The following is a 15445-nucleotide window of genomic DNA, read 5'->3' as shown; positions in this document are numbered from 1 at the left end:
CAGATCCAGGGACCACCTGGCAAGGCACAGCTTGATTGCTCGGAGCTCCAGTACATTGATTGGCAGGCGAGACCTCCTCCTGAGTCCAGCGCCCCTGGGCTGACTGGGTGCCCCCCCAACCGGAGAAGCTGGCATCCGTCGTGACCACTGTCCAATGGCACGGCAGAAACAACATCCCGGTCCGAAGCACCGGAGACGTCAGCCACCACACCAGGGAAGACTTGACCAGATGACTCAACTGAATCTGGTAATCCAGAGACGAAGGGAGCTTGTGCCAACGTGACAGTTTCCTTCTGTAACACTCGGGTGTGGAATTGGGCATACGGAACTGCCTCGAAAGAGGCCACCATCAGACCCAGAACCCTCATGCAGAATCGAAGAGATGACCACTTCTAGGTCGACAACTGATGCACCGCTGATTGCAGTGTCTGAAGTTTCTCTGTTGGGAGAAAAACTCTCGCCTCCGCAGAATCCAGGACTAGCCCCAGGTATTCCAGTCGCTGAGCCGGAACTAACACTGACTTCTGGATATTCAGAAGCCAGCCAAACTCTTAGAGAGGCTGACACGTGATAGACACGTCCTTTTCTAATTCTGAGCCTGAGGAAGCTCTCAGGAGAAGGTCGTCCAGATATCCGATAACGATCCCGGGCTGCCTCAGCAGGGCTAGTATCGGGGCGAGCACTTTGGTGAAAACCTGTGGTGCCGAACGGGAGGGCCACAAATTGAAAATGGTCCTCCCCGATCGCAAAGCGCAGAAACCTCTGGTGCTTTGTGCATATGGGAACATCCAAGGACGCCATGAAGTCCCTCTGATGGAGCGCTGCTATCACCGAGCGAATCGACTCCATCCCGAATTTTTGCACTTTGACAAAACAATTGAGGGCCTTGAGGTCCAGGATTGGACAGACCCCTTCCTTTTTGGGGACTACAAACAGATTGAAGTAAAACCCCTGAAACCATTTCGTTGAGGGGACTGGCACAATCACTCCCCTGACCAGAAGATCCTGGACAGCCCCCGACAGATCCTTCCGGCGATCCAGAGGAAGCTGGAGGTTGGAAGGAAAAAATCAGTTCGGTGGACAAGAGAGAAACTCCATCTTGTACCCCGAGGAAACTACTTCGTAAACCCAACGGTCGGAAAGAAGAGACCTCCACCGAGCCGCGAAGCCGGCCCGCCACCCGAGACACGGGCAGACCTTCATGCAGAAGCAGGCTTGCGGTACCAGGTGCGTTTCTGCCCTGCAGCGGGGGTCTTAGCACCTTGAAAACTTACGGCGAGGCTCCTTGCCCTTCCCAGACTGGGGGAGCAGTGTGCTCTTACCACCTGTGGCATCCTTTATGATGTCATCCAGGGACGCCCCAAAAAGCCATTCACCCTTAAAGGGTAAATCCTCCAAGGCCTTCTTGGAGGACTGGTCCGCAGACCAGCACTTCAGCCACACAAGGCGGCGTAGTACCACCACGTAGGCCCTTGAAAGCAAGGGGAGCGTATTCAGGGCCGACTCACAGACAAACTCCAGCCAGGTTTTTACAGGTCTCGGAAGCATCCTGCGCCTCCAGCTCCTGTAGCAAAAACTTTGCCCGTTCGGTCAGTGTCAACGACACCAGATTCCCGGCCAAAACCGGTCTTACTGCCGACCCCACTACTGTGAACATGGAGCGGGCCACAGCCTCCACCTTCCTGTCTACGGGGGTCCTTAAAGGCGGGAGCCCCTTCCACCGGCAACGTGGTGGCTTTGCTCAATCTCGACACGGGAGGGTCCACTGACGGAGGAGAGACACACTTTTTTTTAAAAGTCCTCCTCAAAGGGATAACGGGTCGCAAAGTATTTTGGAAGAGCAAAAACTTTCTGCTGCGTATCCCATTCCTTGTATAACAATTTGTTCAAATATGGAATACAAGGAAACACTTGTGCGGTGCGGCTTGCGGAACTCAAAAGGGACTGGCACATCCGATGCCTCCGCCAAATCCTCAAGTTTCTGAGTATCACGCACCGCAGAAATAAGAGCTCCAACAAATTCCTTATCATTCACTGACCCTGAAGCAGAGTCATCCTCACTGTCCGCGTGGGTTAAGTCCGCATCATCTGACATGACAGAACCAGAGCCAGAAGCAATAGCAGGGTGTGATTCTGTGTCAAAGACATCCCCAGAAGCAGGCTCAGAGAGGGGGCGCTTTTTACCCCCCTTCTGGCCACATGTCGCTTCAATCCTGGCGAGAAACGCCTCAAGGACAGCCGTCATTGCCTCAACAGATGCAGCAGGGGCACTAAGGGTTAACTCAGGCATTGCTGGGGTAGAAGCTCCTGGTTCAGGCTCCATGATGCCCCACCGCTGTGCCACCCTAGTACTGCAAAGCAGAACAACCCACCGGTCACCTCCCGGCTGCAGAAACAGAAGGCAGGGGCCCCGAGGGAACTCACCACCCCACCCGGTTGCAGTGTGAGCTGAAAACGCTGAGAAGTGCTGGCTGCGCTGTCTGTCCCTCAGGGATGATTTGCGGGCTTTAGCAGCGCTATTTCAGGCACTAGAGGCCAAGACTTTTCCAAGATGACCGCCGTCTGAGGTAAAAAGCACCATGCAGGCTACAAGAAAATGGCTGTCGACCATGTAAACCGCATCCGCGGCAAAATGGCGGCCAAACGCAGTTTAAAAACCCAGTGACACAACACCACACACAGCAGCACCCCCAAATGTAAAAAATTCACAGCACCCTGCAACACACGGTCCCTGGTGGCGATAAGACCCCAGGAGGGCCCCCCCCTCACAGCCGCCACCCAGCATGGGGAAGGGGGAGAGGAAAGCAGGGCGGACCCTCAGTCTACCTCCCCAGGGAAGCACCAGCCATACCGCCTTGCCAGGGCAAGGGGCCTACTTACCCGTCCTGCGACCACCGGCTGGAGGCAGTCCGGACAGAACCAACGTCCACTCAACAGCATGGCTGTCGGCCAGACACACTGTGACAAGGCCATAGAGATCGGTCATATGTGTGCCCTGGAACATGTAGTTCCCCGGCCGCCCCTGGAGCAATGGGGCCTGTCGTGGACGACCCAGAGCTGGGGGCCGACACACGCTCGATGGCCGAACATGGGGGGACTACAAGAGTCTAGACCCAGCTTGTCACCCAGTCGGCAGTTGATAGAAGAGTCTCAGGATTCAAAAAATGCAGGAACAAAACAAACGCAAAAAAAAAAAATCGCAAAAAAATTCCAGAGTACAGGGACTCCAGAAGGCCATGTCCTCTCCTGACATTAGGCAGAAAAAAAACTGGAGCTGCTGAGGCAGAGTGTGGGTTATACCCAGGGGACCATGCCCCCTGGGAGGAGCTGTAATGAGGAAAGTGTTGTTAACATTTAAAGTGATGTTTTTCTGCCTAACTCTCCTGGAAGGAAGGTGCATAACCCTAAGGTCAAAGGCTGCTGTGTCCGTCCATGAAAGGAAGAGAAAAATCTGTTTTGCTAATTTGCTGCAGGTTAGTGCATACATAACAGCCTCCCAAACCCTCCAAAATACAAGGCCAAGTTCTGATACTTAAAGGAGTTGTAAAGGAAAAAGTTTGCCTAAAATTAATGTCTGCAAGGTAGACAGACAGAATAGTGTAACGATTCTGTTAACAAAAAACGAGTAAATACCTATTAAATTCCTTCATATCACCTCCGGCGTTCTAGTTTCTGTTCTGTCATTCACTTCCTGGTTTGCGGCGCTCGATCATGTAAGAACTATATTTTCCAGTATGCATTGCGGCACGCCCAGTAATTCACACCTCCTTGACGTCTCTAACACATAGAGAGCGTCCTGCCGCACAGATGTTCCCAGGAGGGGGTGAGCAAGTTACTGACCACCGCAGTAAAGCCTCCCTTCACGGTGGTGAGTAACAATCAGGAAGTGAACAGAACAGAGAAGAAATAGAGCAACAACGAACAATGAGGAAGTGAAAAGAGGAATCACTGCAGGTAAAGGATGCTTATTATGAAAAAAAAAAAGGTTTCCTTTACAACCCCTTTAAGACCCGTACACACAAGTCCATCGGACTAAAGTCCAAACACGCATGCTCAGAACCAATGCTAAAGATCAGACAACAATAGCACAAGTTGCCCAAAGGGTGGCGGTAAAGAACAGAAAAAAGTCACGTAGTACATCTATTACGTCACTACGTTCATGTTTGAGGGCTGAAAAAGTCCTGCCGTGTGTATGCATACCAAGTTCACGGACAACACCCTTCGGAGCAAAATCCACAGAAAGGTCCAATGGAAGTCTGATCGTGTATATGAGACTTTACACTAAGTGGTGGAGTTTGCTGCTAAAATCCCATCCCTGAGCAATCCTCAACAAGGAGCAGTCTTACCAGTTCAAAGGGAATGTGCAGGAGGCAGCACAAGCTTCATTTCCTTTAAGCTACATTCACACCAGTGATTGTTTGTTATCCCCAGCATTTCATATCCCTGATCCGTGACTGCTGTACCATGTACTTGTATGAGAAAGTCTCCTGTTCACTTTGTATTGCTTATTTTATGTAAAATCCTCAATGTTCCTGCCTGTCCCCTCTGCTTTCCTATTAAAAACTGACCACATCAGGCAGGGGAACACACGGTGGTCAGTTCTCTATGTTGGGAACTCCATGTACTCTCCCCTCCTGCACAGCCATTCACTGGAAAGTTCAGTGAACTGCTATTCCTCCTTCCCCAGCTCTTCTGCACCCGAGAACAGAGAGAATGATCACTTATGAAAAAATGTTTTTGAGAACTCCATGTACTCTCTCCCCCTAATGACTTGTCCTGACAATTAGGATGCCATGCACCCGCATCAAATTCACAAGTGTGAACCTGGACTTTTTCTGTCTTCAGCTTGCTTCCTGTTTACTTGCCTGGGCAAATGATGTCATACACCCCAGGGAGTCTTCAGGGGGGGGTTTTCTCAGCTAAGCCTACTCTCTCCTGCATGCATGCACTAAAGATGGCTTCCAGGAAGTAAATGCTACATTAATCAAAGATGGCCAGAAAAGCTAGGGGGGGGGGGGGGGGGGGGTTCAAAGTGAATTCTCAACAAAATAAATCAGACATAAATGGATGGGATTTTGCTTTGAATTGTAAAAATGTATTCATGTTTTTTTGTTGCTCAGATACAGTGAAGATCCGCTTTAACCGCAGCAGGAACCCAATTCCCGATGATACAATTAGCACCGGCCTAAATGTAGGCTTAGGAAGAGCTTTGCTTGACAGGAGGACCCAGGCCAACATTTGGAGGGTTTAGAAGTGTGCCGCATGTTCCGGTATCTCTATTGTACTTGCGGTGTTGAGTTTGAGGTTCTTCCTTCCCATGATGCTTATTCTATTTTTATTTTATTTAGCCTTCCCTGAAAGTTAGATTGTTTTCTTGTTTTGAGAGGTAAAAATAAAAGCTGCCAACAGTATCTCTCATGAGACCGGTGAGAGCATGAAAATTAACCTTTAATTCAATAAGCATCCACCAAAGACAGATTGGCTTCACAGTTTCAGTTCACACATATAATGGACTTTAGAGGCAAATTTACAACTATGAAACACAGACTGAGCCAGATGGGTTTTGTTTTTTTTTGCCCACCATTCAAATACATTTTATTTGCAGAGAGGGCGTTTCTCATCTTCACACCGAGATTATCAGGCTTCAAAAACGGTAGGGAAAAATAAAAATAAATTGTTCAAGTGAATTTGTTGTAGCTTTCGGCCATCACACAGATCAGTGTGTTTTTTTACATCAGGCCATAAAACCAAAGAAAACAAAATGCACACATGTTCCAGGAGCGTAGAACCAAAATGATGGGAGATAAAATTCCTGGAGCTAACTTCCTGACCTGTAGTAAAACAGGGTGACCGGCGTCGTCACTCCGCACCTGAACCATGTGCTGCTTAATGTGATCCTGTAACATTCGAGCAAACTTCACGTAACGCTTTTCCAGCATGTAAAACAAAAAACACTGCGTTTGATAAATTGGGAACCTTATACTACTCTAGTAAATCCTTTTACATCCAAATTAATACAAGAGAAGATCAGTTTAACTTATCAGCTTTGTATAGACACCCTAAAGCTGGCCATGCACCTTTGTTGTAAAATATTTATACAATCTCTTTTAAACTCATCAACGCAAAGTGTGACGGTCCTCTACCTAATAATACATGCAAGCAGGCAGACCCTTGCACTGCACATGTGTCCAAGTGCCAGTAAACCTATTTTTTTTAGATATTGATGGCATCATGACTCAATGTATATAGTTTTCCTAAAGCCAGATTCTAGAAATTCAGGTACTTTATAAAATCCGCAGACATACCATGGAGTTGAAGTTTAAGGCAGTGCCTGCCGCCTCCTGGACTTATCTCCGATATTCCCATCCGACAGGTTTATTATACTCCAGGAAGATCACTTCTGGAGCTCTGACACCACTCATTGTGGTCTCAGTTCCTCAAAGCAGACGTAAACCCATAGATTAAAGTAAAAAATACATTTCCAGCACATGCTGGCAATGTAGCTGTCACATTGGTTGTGCTGTCAAACCATCCAATGGCTGGTATCCCAACTGACCACATATGCCGCATCATGGCAGTTGAAGATTAAAAAGAGGCCAAGGTGGTAGCTTCCTTGGCTGAAACCGATAGAAGGGTTTACCTTCCACTTCAAGGAGCCGAGTCACTAGAGCTGCTATGCCTGCCCCTTCACAGAAGCCTTTGTATTATGTGAACTCATTCACAAAATACAAAGGCTTCTGTAAATGGGCAGGCAACGCTGCTCTGCGTGCTTCTATCCTCTCTCATTGCCTGAGTGTCCAGTGTATCCTTTTTGCACTCCGCAATATACCTGTCAAAAGCTTATTGCGAAAAGTCCCTCAAGGGGACATACATGCAATTAAACTTAACTCATAGGGTGCCTGCACTTTCTGCAAAGTTTCCAAATTCCTGGATTTCTGCTTTGATTCTTACCTAGAAATCCTGGCAGTAATAGCACTTCCTGTTGCAAGTCGACAAAAGTAAACCACTGCCTTGGAATCAGCACCATCAACTTTTCCATGTGTGCCCTTACAAAGGACTGGTAAACAGCCAATTAAAAGCAGCGGTGTGCGCTCTAAGGCCAGCCATACAAGGGTCGAATTGCAAACAACTTGTCCTTCGAAAATCTTATCCAAGAATTTTCGTTCAAAATTTTACACCATTCTGGGGCCACAACAACAGACTATTTTCATGCGACCATCAAATTTGAGTGATCAGACGTGTTGGAAGTGTTTGGAAAAACAAAAAAAATTCTAAGCTTTCGTTTATGGGAGAATCGTGTGAGACAAACAAACAATCATAAAAGATGTACAAGAGCACAAGAAAAAAAAAATTACCAGCATGGGGTGAAATTGTATGGCCTGCATTGGGCTTCATGTACACTGGCCTACATTTACCGCATCAAAATCGCGGCATGGTTTTTCACATTTTGCTTTTGCCGACGGTCAAAAAGGTTCCCACCCTGAATGCGATTCTTCCGTGTGCAGGAGAGGGAGGTTGAAGCTCACTTAAAATGGGGCAGCACCTAAACTCTGCTAAAAGCCTATATGTACATTGACACAGTTTTTTTGTTGAGTTTAAGAGCTATGGCTAAAAAATAAAAACCCAAAGGCCCCTTTCACACGGGGCAGATCAGTAATGCTCAGCGGGGATCGCTCCGATGATCACCGCTGACAGGGCAGTCCCCGCACACTGTGCAGGGACCGCCCTGTCTTTTCTCCGCTCTCCCCTATGGGGGGGATCGGATGAACACGGACCATCGGTCCGTGTTCACCCGTTCTGATAGACTGATGGAAAAGTAGGTTTTTCCTCCTTCACACTTTGGTGGATCGGAGCGGGTCGGATGTCATCGCTGACATCCGCGGCTCCATGGAGGAGCACGGAGCGCCCCTTCAGGTCCGCCCAAAAAAACTGTCAGGCGGACCTGAACAGGCCCACCCATGTGAAAGAGCCCTAAAGCTTCTAAACTCAATTTTAGGAGCGGTCAGTGGTATAGCATTGTCTACCTGCAACAGGAAATTTTTACTGACAGGATCTCCAGGTAAGATTTTTTTTTTCTTCTTATTTGTGAACACGTTTCAACATTATACAGTGAGACAAGATGCCAAACAGATAGATTTTGGTTTTACCTACACTAATCCCTTCTCCCTTGGCCATGTGTCAACATAGCCATGGGCCTTATTCCATGCAGGTGTCGTAGTTTTGTCCTGGAAGCGTGCTCATTGTGTACCCCCCAGCACAGAGATGAGCCGTCATCGCCAGCTCCTGGTCTCAGTAACATTCCAAAGGCGGCAGACCGGTCCTACATGCATTTTGGTAAAAGGATCCCTCTTACATAAATCTTAATTTGAATTTTAGGCTTATAATGGCCGTGTCACCCAGCAGAAGTGCATGCACATTGAATCAAGTAATGCAACAGTTACCTGAATTATCAACCACCTCGTTTTTTTTTTTTTAGCTTCTTGGTGAAGATTTTTGGAATCCATTTCTTACTTACAAAGCGTACTTTTATTATCCCAGGGGGAGCACATCTTTACTTAACTGCACCAAAAATACCCCAACCTACCCTAAACAAGACATACACCACTGAAAAACTTGCCTCCCTTTTCGTGAAGGCTTATTTCATCTATAAGGTTAATGTGCAGAAGTTTATAATACATCTGGTTTGTAGATTCAAAGTAAATTATATCTGATACAAAATAATTTCATCACGGCCGGTCGGTCAAAAAAAAAAAATATTGAACAGATTGCTACCGACATGCCAATGCTGGAAAGACCATGTACAACTAACAGTGTACCCCCCCTCGCCACAAGTATGCCGGGAGCAGACAGCCTAGCCCTCCTCCCTTTTCTCGGTACACACCAGTTTGATATTTTGTCGACTGTACAACGTTTTTTTTTTTTTTATAAAAATAGGGCAATAATATTTGTCTTCAATTTACCTACTTAGATAAGAACCTACAAATTTCAAAGCCTGCTAAAAAGTGTAAAAAGAATATTAAATAAAATGACAATCTTATCCTAACAAACACTGTGGACAACTTTTTTTTTTATGCTTTTCTTTTTTATTCTTTTTGTGTATTTTTTTTTTTAAACTTTAGATAATCCTGTCGCATCTTTTTTTTTTTTGCTTTCAAAGTGGTCAGTTTTTTTGTTTAAATCGTAGGAACAATTTAAATAATCTATAAAAAAATAAACCCTAAGGGGAGCAAGACTTGTGTAATATCCCCTGCAAAAGGGAACATTCAGTTGTCAACCAGTGAAACCGAAAAAAGGAGAAAAATCAGATTGTGTTTTTTTTTTTATTTCAAACTGATATGGAGGAGAGGTGTTCCATGTCAAAAAACACAATCCCCCCCACCTCCCACCATTAACATGATATAAGTTATTCCACTTTAAAAGAGGGCTTTCAAGCACTCCAGGCAATAGTGTGCCCTCAAAAGCTGTTACGAGGGAACTGCATTTTCTACCAGGGCATGCTGGGATTTGTAATGTGAAGCCCCGTAATCTGCCTTAAATGGATTAACGTTCCACCCCAGTGCTCCTCATACAACCCATTTCCTAATACAAGGGCTGCAGCGTTTCTTTATTTTTTTTTTACAACAGCAAGAATTGTTTACAGGCTGCCAGTTAGGAATCATTGGTGCGGCCATCTTCGAAAATAAAAATAAAAATGTAAAAACATTTCTTTTACAACGCTCGTCCTGCTCCATTGTTGGTTACGATTCGCATTTTACAGCTATTGGCGGCAGAAAGAAAGTAGTATTAAAAAAAAGGACAAGCTGCAGGACTGCGCCACACGAAAGCAAGCACGGAAGCTGGCAATTTGTTGACAAATCCTAGGAAAAGCCAGGCCCCCCCCAGAACACCTACAGATTACAAATGGGGGCTTTCTCAGCCTCTTCTGTGGGTAAATCGGTGAAAGCCCGTTATTGGGTGGTGCTTGGAATCCTACAGGAATTTGTCCACCCCCGGTATTAAGGATATTAAAGATCACCATCACCAGTACCAACCGCTAAATGCTAAAAAATAAATGACCTTCCCAAATTGAAATTAGGTATATCAGTTATAACGGCCAATACGTTTTTGGTTTGTAAGAAAAAGAAGCCGGGTAGGTGACAAGACTTAAAACTGAAACCAATTCCAAAAATAAAATAAAAAATACATTCTATGTTATACAAGAAACTAAAGCCTGAAAAAAAAAATAAAGTTTAGGAATAAAAACACAGATGAAGTGAAAACGTTAACTGGTACACACTGTCCACACCTATATTTCAAGTTCGGAAACGCATATTTTCAAGCAGCCATACAAAAAAAGTATCCATGAAGAATGCTGAATCTCTGGAAAAAATTATGAAAACGTCCCTTGCTACCAGTACGTATCTAAATACAAAACTCAACTACCGTATGGTTGCTCCTGTGTAGCGAGAGAAGTCCATTTGTTTAAAACAGATAAAATTCAGTCCATAGGTGTGAATGGTATGATCGACAGTCTCTTAAATTTGTAGTTGTTTAGGATCCTTAAGCATGCAAGCCTCGTAGAAAGGGGAGCCACGAGGGCACCAGGGGTGGACTTTAGACATCCAGTTTACGACAGAGCTGGGAAAGCCTCGGGGTCGTCTACGTCGGGAACAGAGACGCTTGACTGCAGGAACAAAGGAATAATGGTTATACAGAATTGGGTTGTGGACAGCAAAAGCACATAGCGAATGCAAATAGGCCTAATAGACTGCAATAATATATAAAAACATCAGCATTATCATTACATGTCAGGGCCCAGCTTACTACAGACATGTATATAGTGACAACAATTTATGCAGCATTTACATACTGTACATTTACATTGGTACCTGCCCCCCAGTATCTCACAATCCCCATCCCACATGCATGCACACACCAAGGCCATGTATGGTTCGAATCTCAGCCAGTTCAGCAGGAACCGGCTGAGATTCAAACCGGTTAAAGGGCAGGCTAAAAGTAGCAAGTTGATCGATCGACTTGGGTACAAGCAGCCTGCCGGATTCTCTTACAATTAGCTTTACCCGCTAGTGATAATCATGGTCTTCTCCATGGCCTCCCCCACCTGCAGCAGACAATGGGGGGCGATTTACTAAACATGGAGAATGCAAAAATCTGGTGCAGCTGTCTGTGCATGGTGGCCAATCAGCTTCTAACTTCAGCTTGTTCAATTAAGCTTCGACACGAAAACCTGTAAGCCGATTGGTTTCTATGCAGAACTTCACCAGGATTTTTCACCCTCCAGTTTTAGTAAATCAGCCCCAGTGTCTCGGAACGAGGGATTTCCCTGTCAGAACGGTCTTTGTTGATGGGGGAATCGTGCGCATTACTTTCTTGCAACCCGTGACTGCGGGAAATAAAATTGCGCGTGTATGGCCTGTCCAAGATCAATTCTGAGAGGAGAAAATTAATCACTGACTTTAGACTGTGGGAGGAAATCCACGCACAAGGATATCCAAACTATGCAGATCATGTCCTGGACAGGATTCAACCCAAAGACCTCAGTGCTGCAAGGCAGATGGGCTAGCCACCAAGTGACTGTGCTGGGGGATGGAGGGGATTCCTCTTCAATTATGAGACTGAATCAAGAATTGAACCCAGTTCCATAAAAGCAGAGCATGTTTCTAGCAAACTGACAAACCAAATGGCACTTTTTATAAAGTAATCTGCCAGTCATTTAATACAAATCCTGCTATAAGGCTCCATTCACACCTAGGCGTTTTAACGCCTGAAGCCCAACGCTATTGCAGCCTAAAATACGCTGGAGGGGTGATTTAACATTGTTCTCCATGGAGATGGTTCACATCTCCACGCCGAACGCCTGAAGCTCAAAACAAGTGCCTGACCCTTTTTTTTCAGGCAGCTTCGGCGTTCGGCATAGCCGACAATGTGTAAATCACCCCTCCAGCGAAAACAAGGTTAAAAAACGACGCGTTTTGACGCGGCAAATCGCGGTACAAAATGCTGCAATTTGTCGTGGCAAATCGCGGTACAAAACGCCGCGCTAAGGTGTGAATGCAGCCTAAATGAGTTTGTGACCTCCATGTCAACAAATCTTTTGTTACCGTCACATACAGCTTACCATCTAGGCCCCTTTCACATGTGGAGGACTCAGTCCAGCATATTCACTTGCTCAGCGGGGTATCACTCCGCTGAGCAGGCGGATAACAGGTCCGTGTCAACACAGCCCACTCTCCTCTAGGGGCGGTCTGATGGAAACGGACTGCCTGTGCATTTCCATCCAACCCACCAGATGGATAGGGAACAGAATTTCATCCGTCTGTTTTTGGCAGCCCGGGTGCCAGCAGACCCACTCCATTGAGAGCCATGGATGGTCCGATCTGGCCCACCTGAAAAAAACAAACAGGTGGACCAGATCGGAACATTTATGTGAAAGGGACCTTAGAGACTTGGTCATCAGACTGAAAAAAAAAAAGTTAGAAAACTGCCTTGTGAAACACAATCAATAATTCCCATTGACACCTCAGTTGCATTTTATCTTTGCTCACTTGCAAAACCTCCAAAACCTTCAGCATCTGACACTCCTGTGTAATATGTTCATCTATCACGTGTCCCTTTAGTCTTGTTTCACATATATGCGGATTGGATGCGTTTTAAACCGCATCCAAGTCACATATGTGAATGGGTCTCAAAAGGAGCAAGCTCAATGGTCCTGTACAGCCGTGGCTTGCTTTAAAAAAAAAGGGTCCTGTGTGTTTTTAGGTCCGGTTCAGGTGCGAATTCAGGCAACAATTTGCACCTGAATAGGTGAGCAGAAATGCACTGGACTCCGGACTACAAACCGCAGCCACACATGTGAACCCGGCTTTAGAGGCACAGGGACATAGCAGCTGGGAGTGGAGGAGCACAATGGGCAAGATGCATCAAACATTGCAATGATGGCAGTGAGAACGATTTTATAAAATATCAAATAATTTGTAACAATGACGACCTTCGTATCAAAATGATTTGACATGCTCCCCTACCACCACTCCAGTATTACGACTCAGAACCTCTGCTGGAGGGTCATGTGGCTGCTACCAACAGACAGAAGCATTCTGCTCCTGAGAAAAGGAACCAATTGGATTATACCAGCCATAGGACACCCCAGCCATGACCAAGTTCTAAAAGTCCCAGCAGGAACAAAGCCTGGAGGCGATGTAGGTCAGTATATGAAAAACATTTTTTAAAGTATCTGAGCAAATGTCTTAAACATTCAGTACATCTACTATACATGTATATTTCCCCAATAATCTGTCTCTAAAAAATGCTGTGAATGCAAATACCTTCTGATCTGCCAGAAATCCATTGATTCCTAACTTGCCGTTTCGGCTGACAAGACACTGCCTGAGTTGCAGTGAAAGAGGCTTGTCAGACGACTTCTCTGCTGGACTACAGAACACCTCCCTCTCCATATCAAAGGGCAAATAAATTGTAGTGCAGCAGAAGATATAAGCGGAGATTACTGTGTGTGATCGTAGTTGAGGATTTCTGGAAGATCAGTGGGTTTTTGTAAAAAAAATTGAAAAATGTTTAGGTATTGCAGATATAACAAAAAATGTATTACACATTAAAGAATTGAGAGAATAAAAAAAAAAGTGAGATATTATGCATTTTGACAACATAAGCAAAGAAAAAGTGGAAATATAGAGGAAAGCAGTCAGGGGCATGCTTTAGTTTTCTGCCCAGCAGTAGAAGAAATGACAGCGAGAATACAATGAGTTTGCAAGTAATAAAGCATCTTTTATTTACCTCTAGTTTCCACAGATCAGGCTCCACGTCCGAGCACACAGGCGGCTGAATGACCTTATCGGTTCTACCGCCGCGGCTGGGCCTTCCACCGCGTCCGCGGCCACCTCTTCCACCACCGCGTCCGCGGCCGGGGCGGCCAAGATCTCCGAAATTAATCTCAAGTTGGGAAGTGATGTCATTTGCAGGCTTACGGAAATGGTGATCCAAACCTTCAGTATCAGCGTGAACCTGGAAAAGCGAAACGTGGTCATGTATCCAATCTACTCAAAAAAATGTACATTGCAATGTGGTTAGAGTAAGATTTGGTCTCAGCAGTTAGTGGTTATGAAAGAGGTTCTGATAAGTGGCTATTCCATTCAAGAGAGGTAAAGGGATTTTATTTTTTTGGGGGAATCATGCTTACCCAAGTGGATGCAGCATCGGTCGGATGCTGCATCTGTCCCACGGCGTCCCTATCACCGAGAACCAATCGAACATCAACGATGGCTCGGTTCTGACAGCTCCCCGAGCAGAGAACTTCAGTCCGCTCTCTGCTAAAAACGGGTCACAGGAGAGCAAAACGAGCTGCACTCCTGTGACCCATAGAAGTACAAACAAGCTTTTCTATACTTCTCTTTTACATTGTGTCTATAGGTAGGCAGATCGCCTATGCATGAACAATGTCCTGCCATGTGCAATCCATCACAAGACTACTTATCTGAGCAGTTTTCTTCTGTAAATGCAAAATCGGATAGTGCCAACTGTAAAGACTAAAGGTTTTTCTTTTTACCTTACTGCAGTATATGTATGAAGGTAAACCCCCTCCCCCCAAATATCTACCTGAGCCCCATCTTGATCCAGAAAAGTGCACAAGAGCAGCAGCTCTCCCGGTTCTTACCCCTCATTAGCTGGAGAGAGCAGGGCCAAGCTCCATGTGTGACTGGAAACAAGAGCGTTGGCTTGGGAGCCCCTATAGCACACGGCTTGCTATAGACAAGATATCAGTCTAGACATACAAAATACTGGCCTAGAAAATGTCACACCACCGATTGAAGCAGTACGGCACACGTCGCCAACTCTTCACCCAAAAGCAGTGCATTTATCTCCTCTTCCTCGACAACTCAGAGTGCCACTAAACAGACACAACAAGTGCTTTTAGAAGAGGTGCATCTTATTACTCATCAAGTGTTAAGCATTTAAATCCTTGCAATGGGAACGTACAGAAAAAAAAAAACAGACAGGCGGATCGAAACAGCCGATCGTGTGAAAGATGCCTAAAGGGCTAATCACAGCGGCCCTTTACCAGGTAATCAGCTGTCAGCCAATGACAGCTGATCACGTGATGTAAACAGAAGTAGGTTATCGGCTCCCCCTCATGCCGACAATGGGAGGAGAAAATAAAGCGGATAAACAGCTTCTGTTAAAGGGACATCGGTCCCAACATTTGCCCACCAGTGTCACCCATCAGTGCACACCAGTTAAGGGGGGAAAATATATTTAACATTTTCGAACTATGAAAAATCAAAATCAAAATCTTCTGTTTTTTGTTTAGCAAAAAATCCAGTGGTGATGAAATACCACTAATAGAAAGCTCTTTGTGGGGGGAAAAAAATGATTAAAATTTCATGTTAGGTACAGTGTTGCATGACCGCACAATTGTCATTCAAAATGCGACAGC

General features: G+C 45.6%; 1 protein-coding gene across 5 annotated transcripts in view; it reads right to left on the bottom strand.

Annotated features, from left to right (window-relative positions):
* Positions 1 to 9306: 9306 nt before the first annotated feature.
* SERBP1 (SERPINE1 mRNA binding protein 1) overlaps positions 9307 to 15445 on the bottom strand; it is a 41468-nt gene continuing 35329 nt past the window's right edge. For all 5 annotated transcript variants that reach the window (XM_040360744.1, XM_040360739.1, XM_040360741.1 and 2 more), the window contains exons 7-8: positions 13789 to 14016; positions 9307 to 10663 (exon numbers count right to left, since the gene is read on the bottom strand). In XM_040360744.1, the coding sequence (XP_040216678.1) occupies positions 10607 to 10663; positions 13789 to 14016 (285 nt within the window). In that variant the 3' untranslated portion in view covers positions 9307 to 10606. The remainder of the gene's footprint in view (positions 10664 to 13788; positions 14017 to 15445) is intronic.

The sequence above is a fragment of the Rana temporaria genome, chromosome 7, assembly GCF_905171775.1.
Source record: "Rana temporaria chromosome 7, aRanTem1.1, whole genome shotgun sequence".
Classification (NCBI taxonomy): domain Eukaryota; kingdom Metazoa; phylum Chordata; class Amphibia; order Anura; family Ranidae; genus Rana; species Rana temporaria.
Note: the sequence above shows the minus strand (reverse complement) of the source record. Positions and strands in the feature narration are given on the sequence as shown.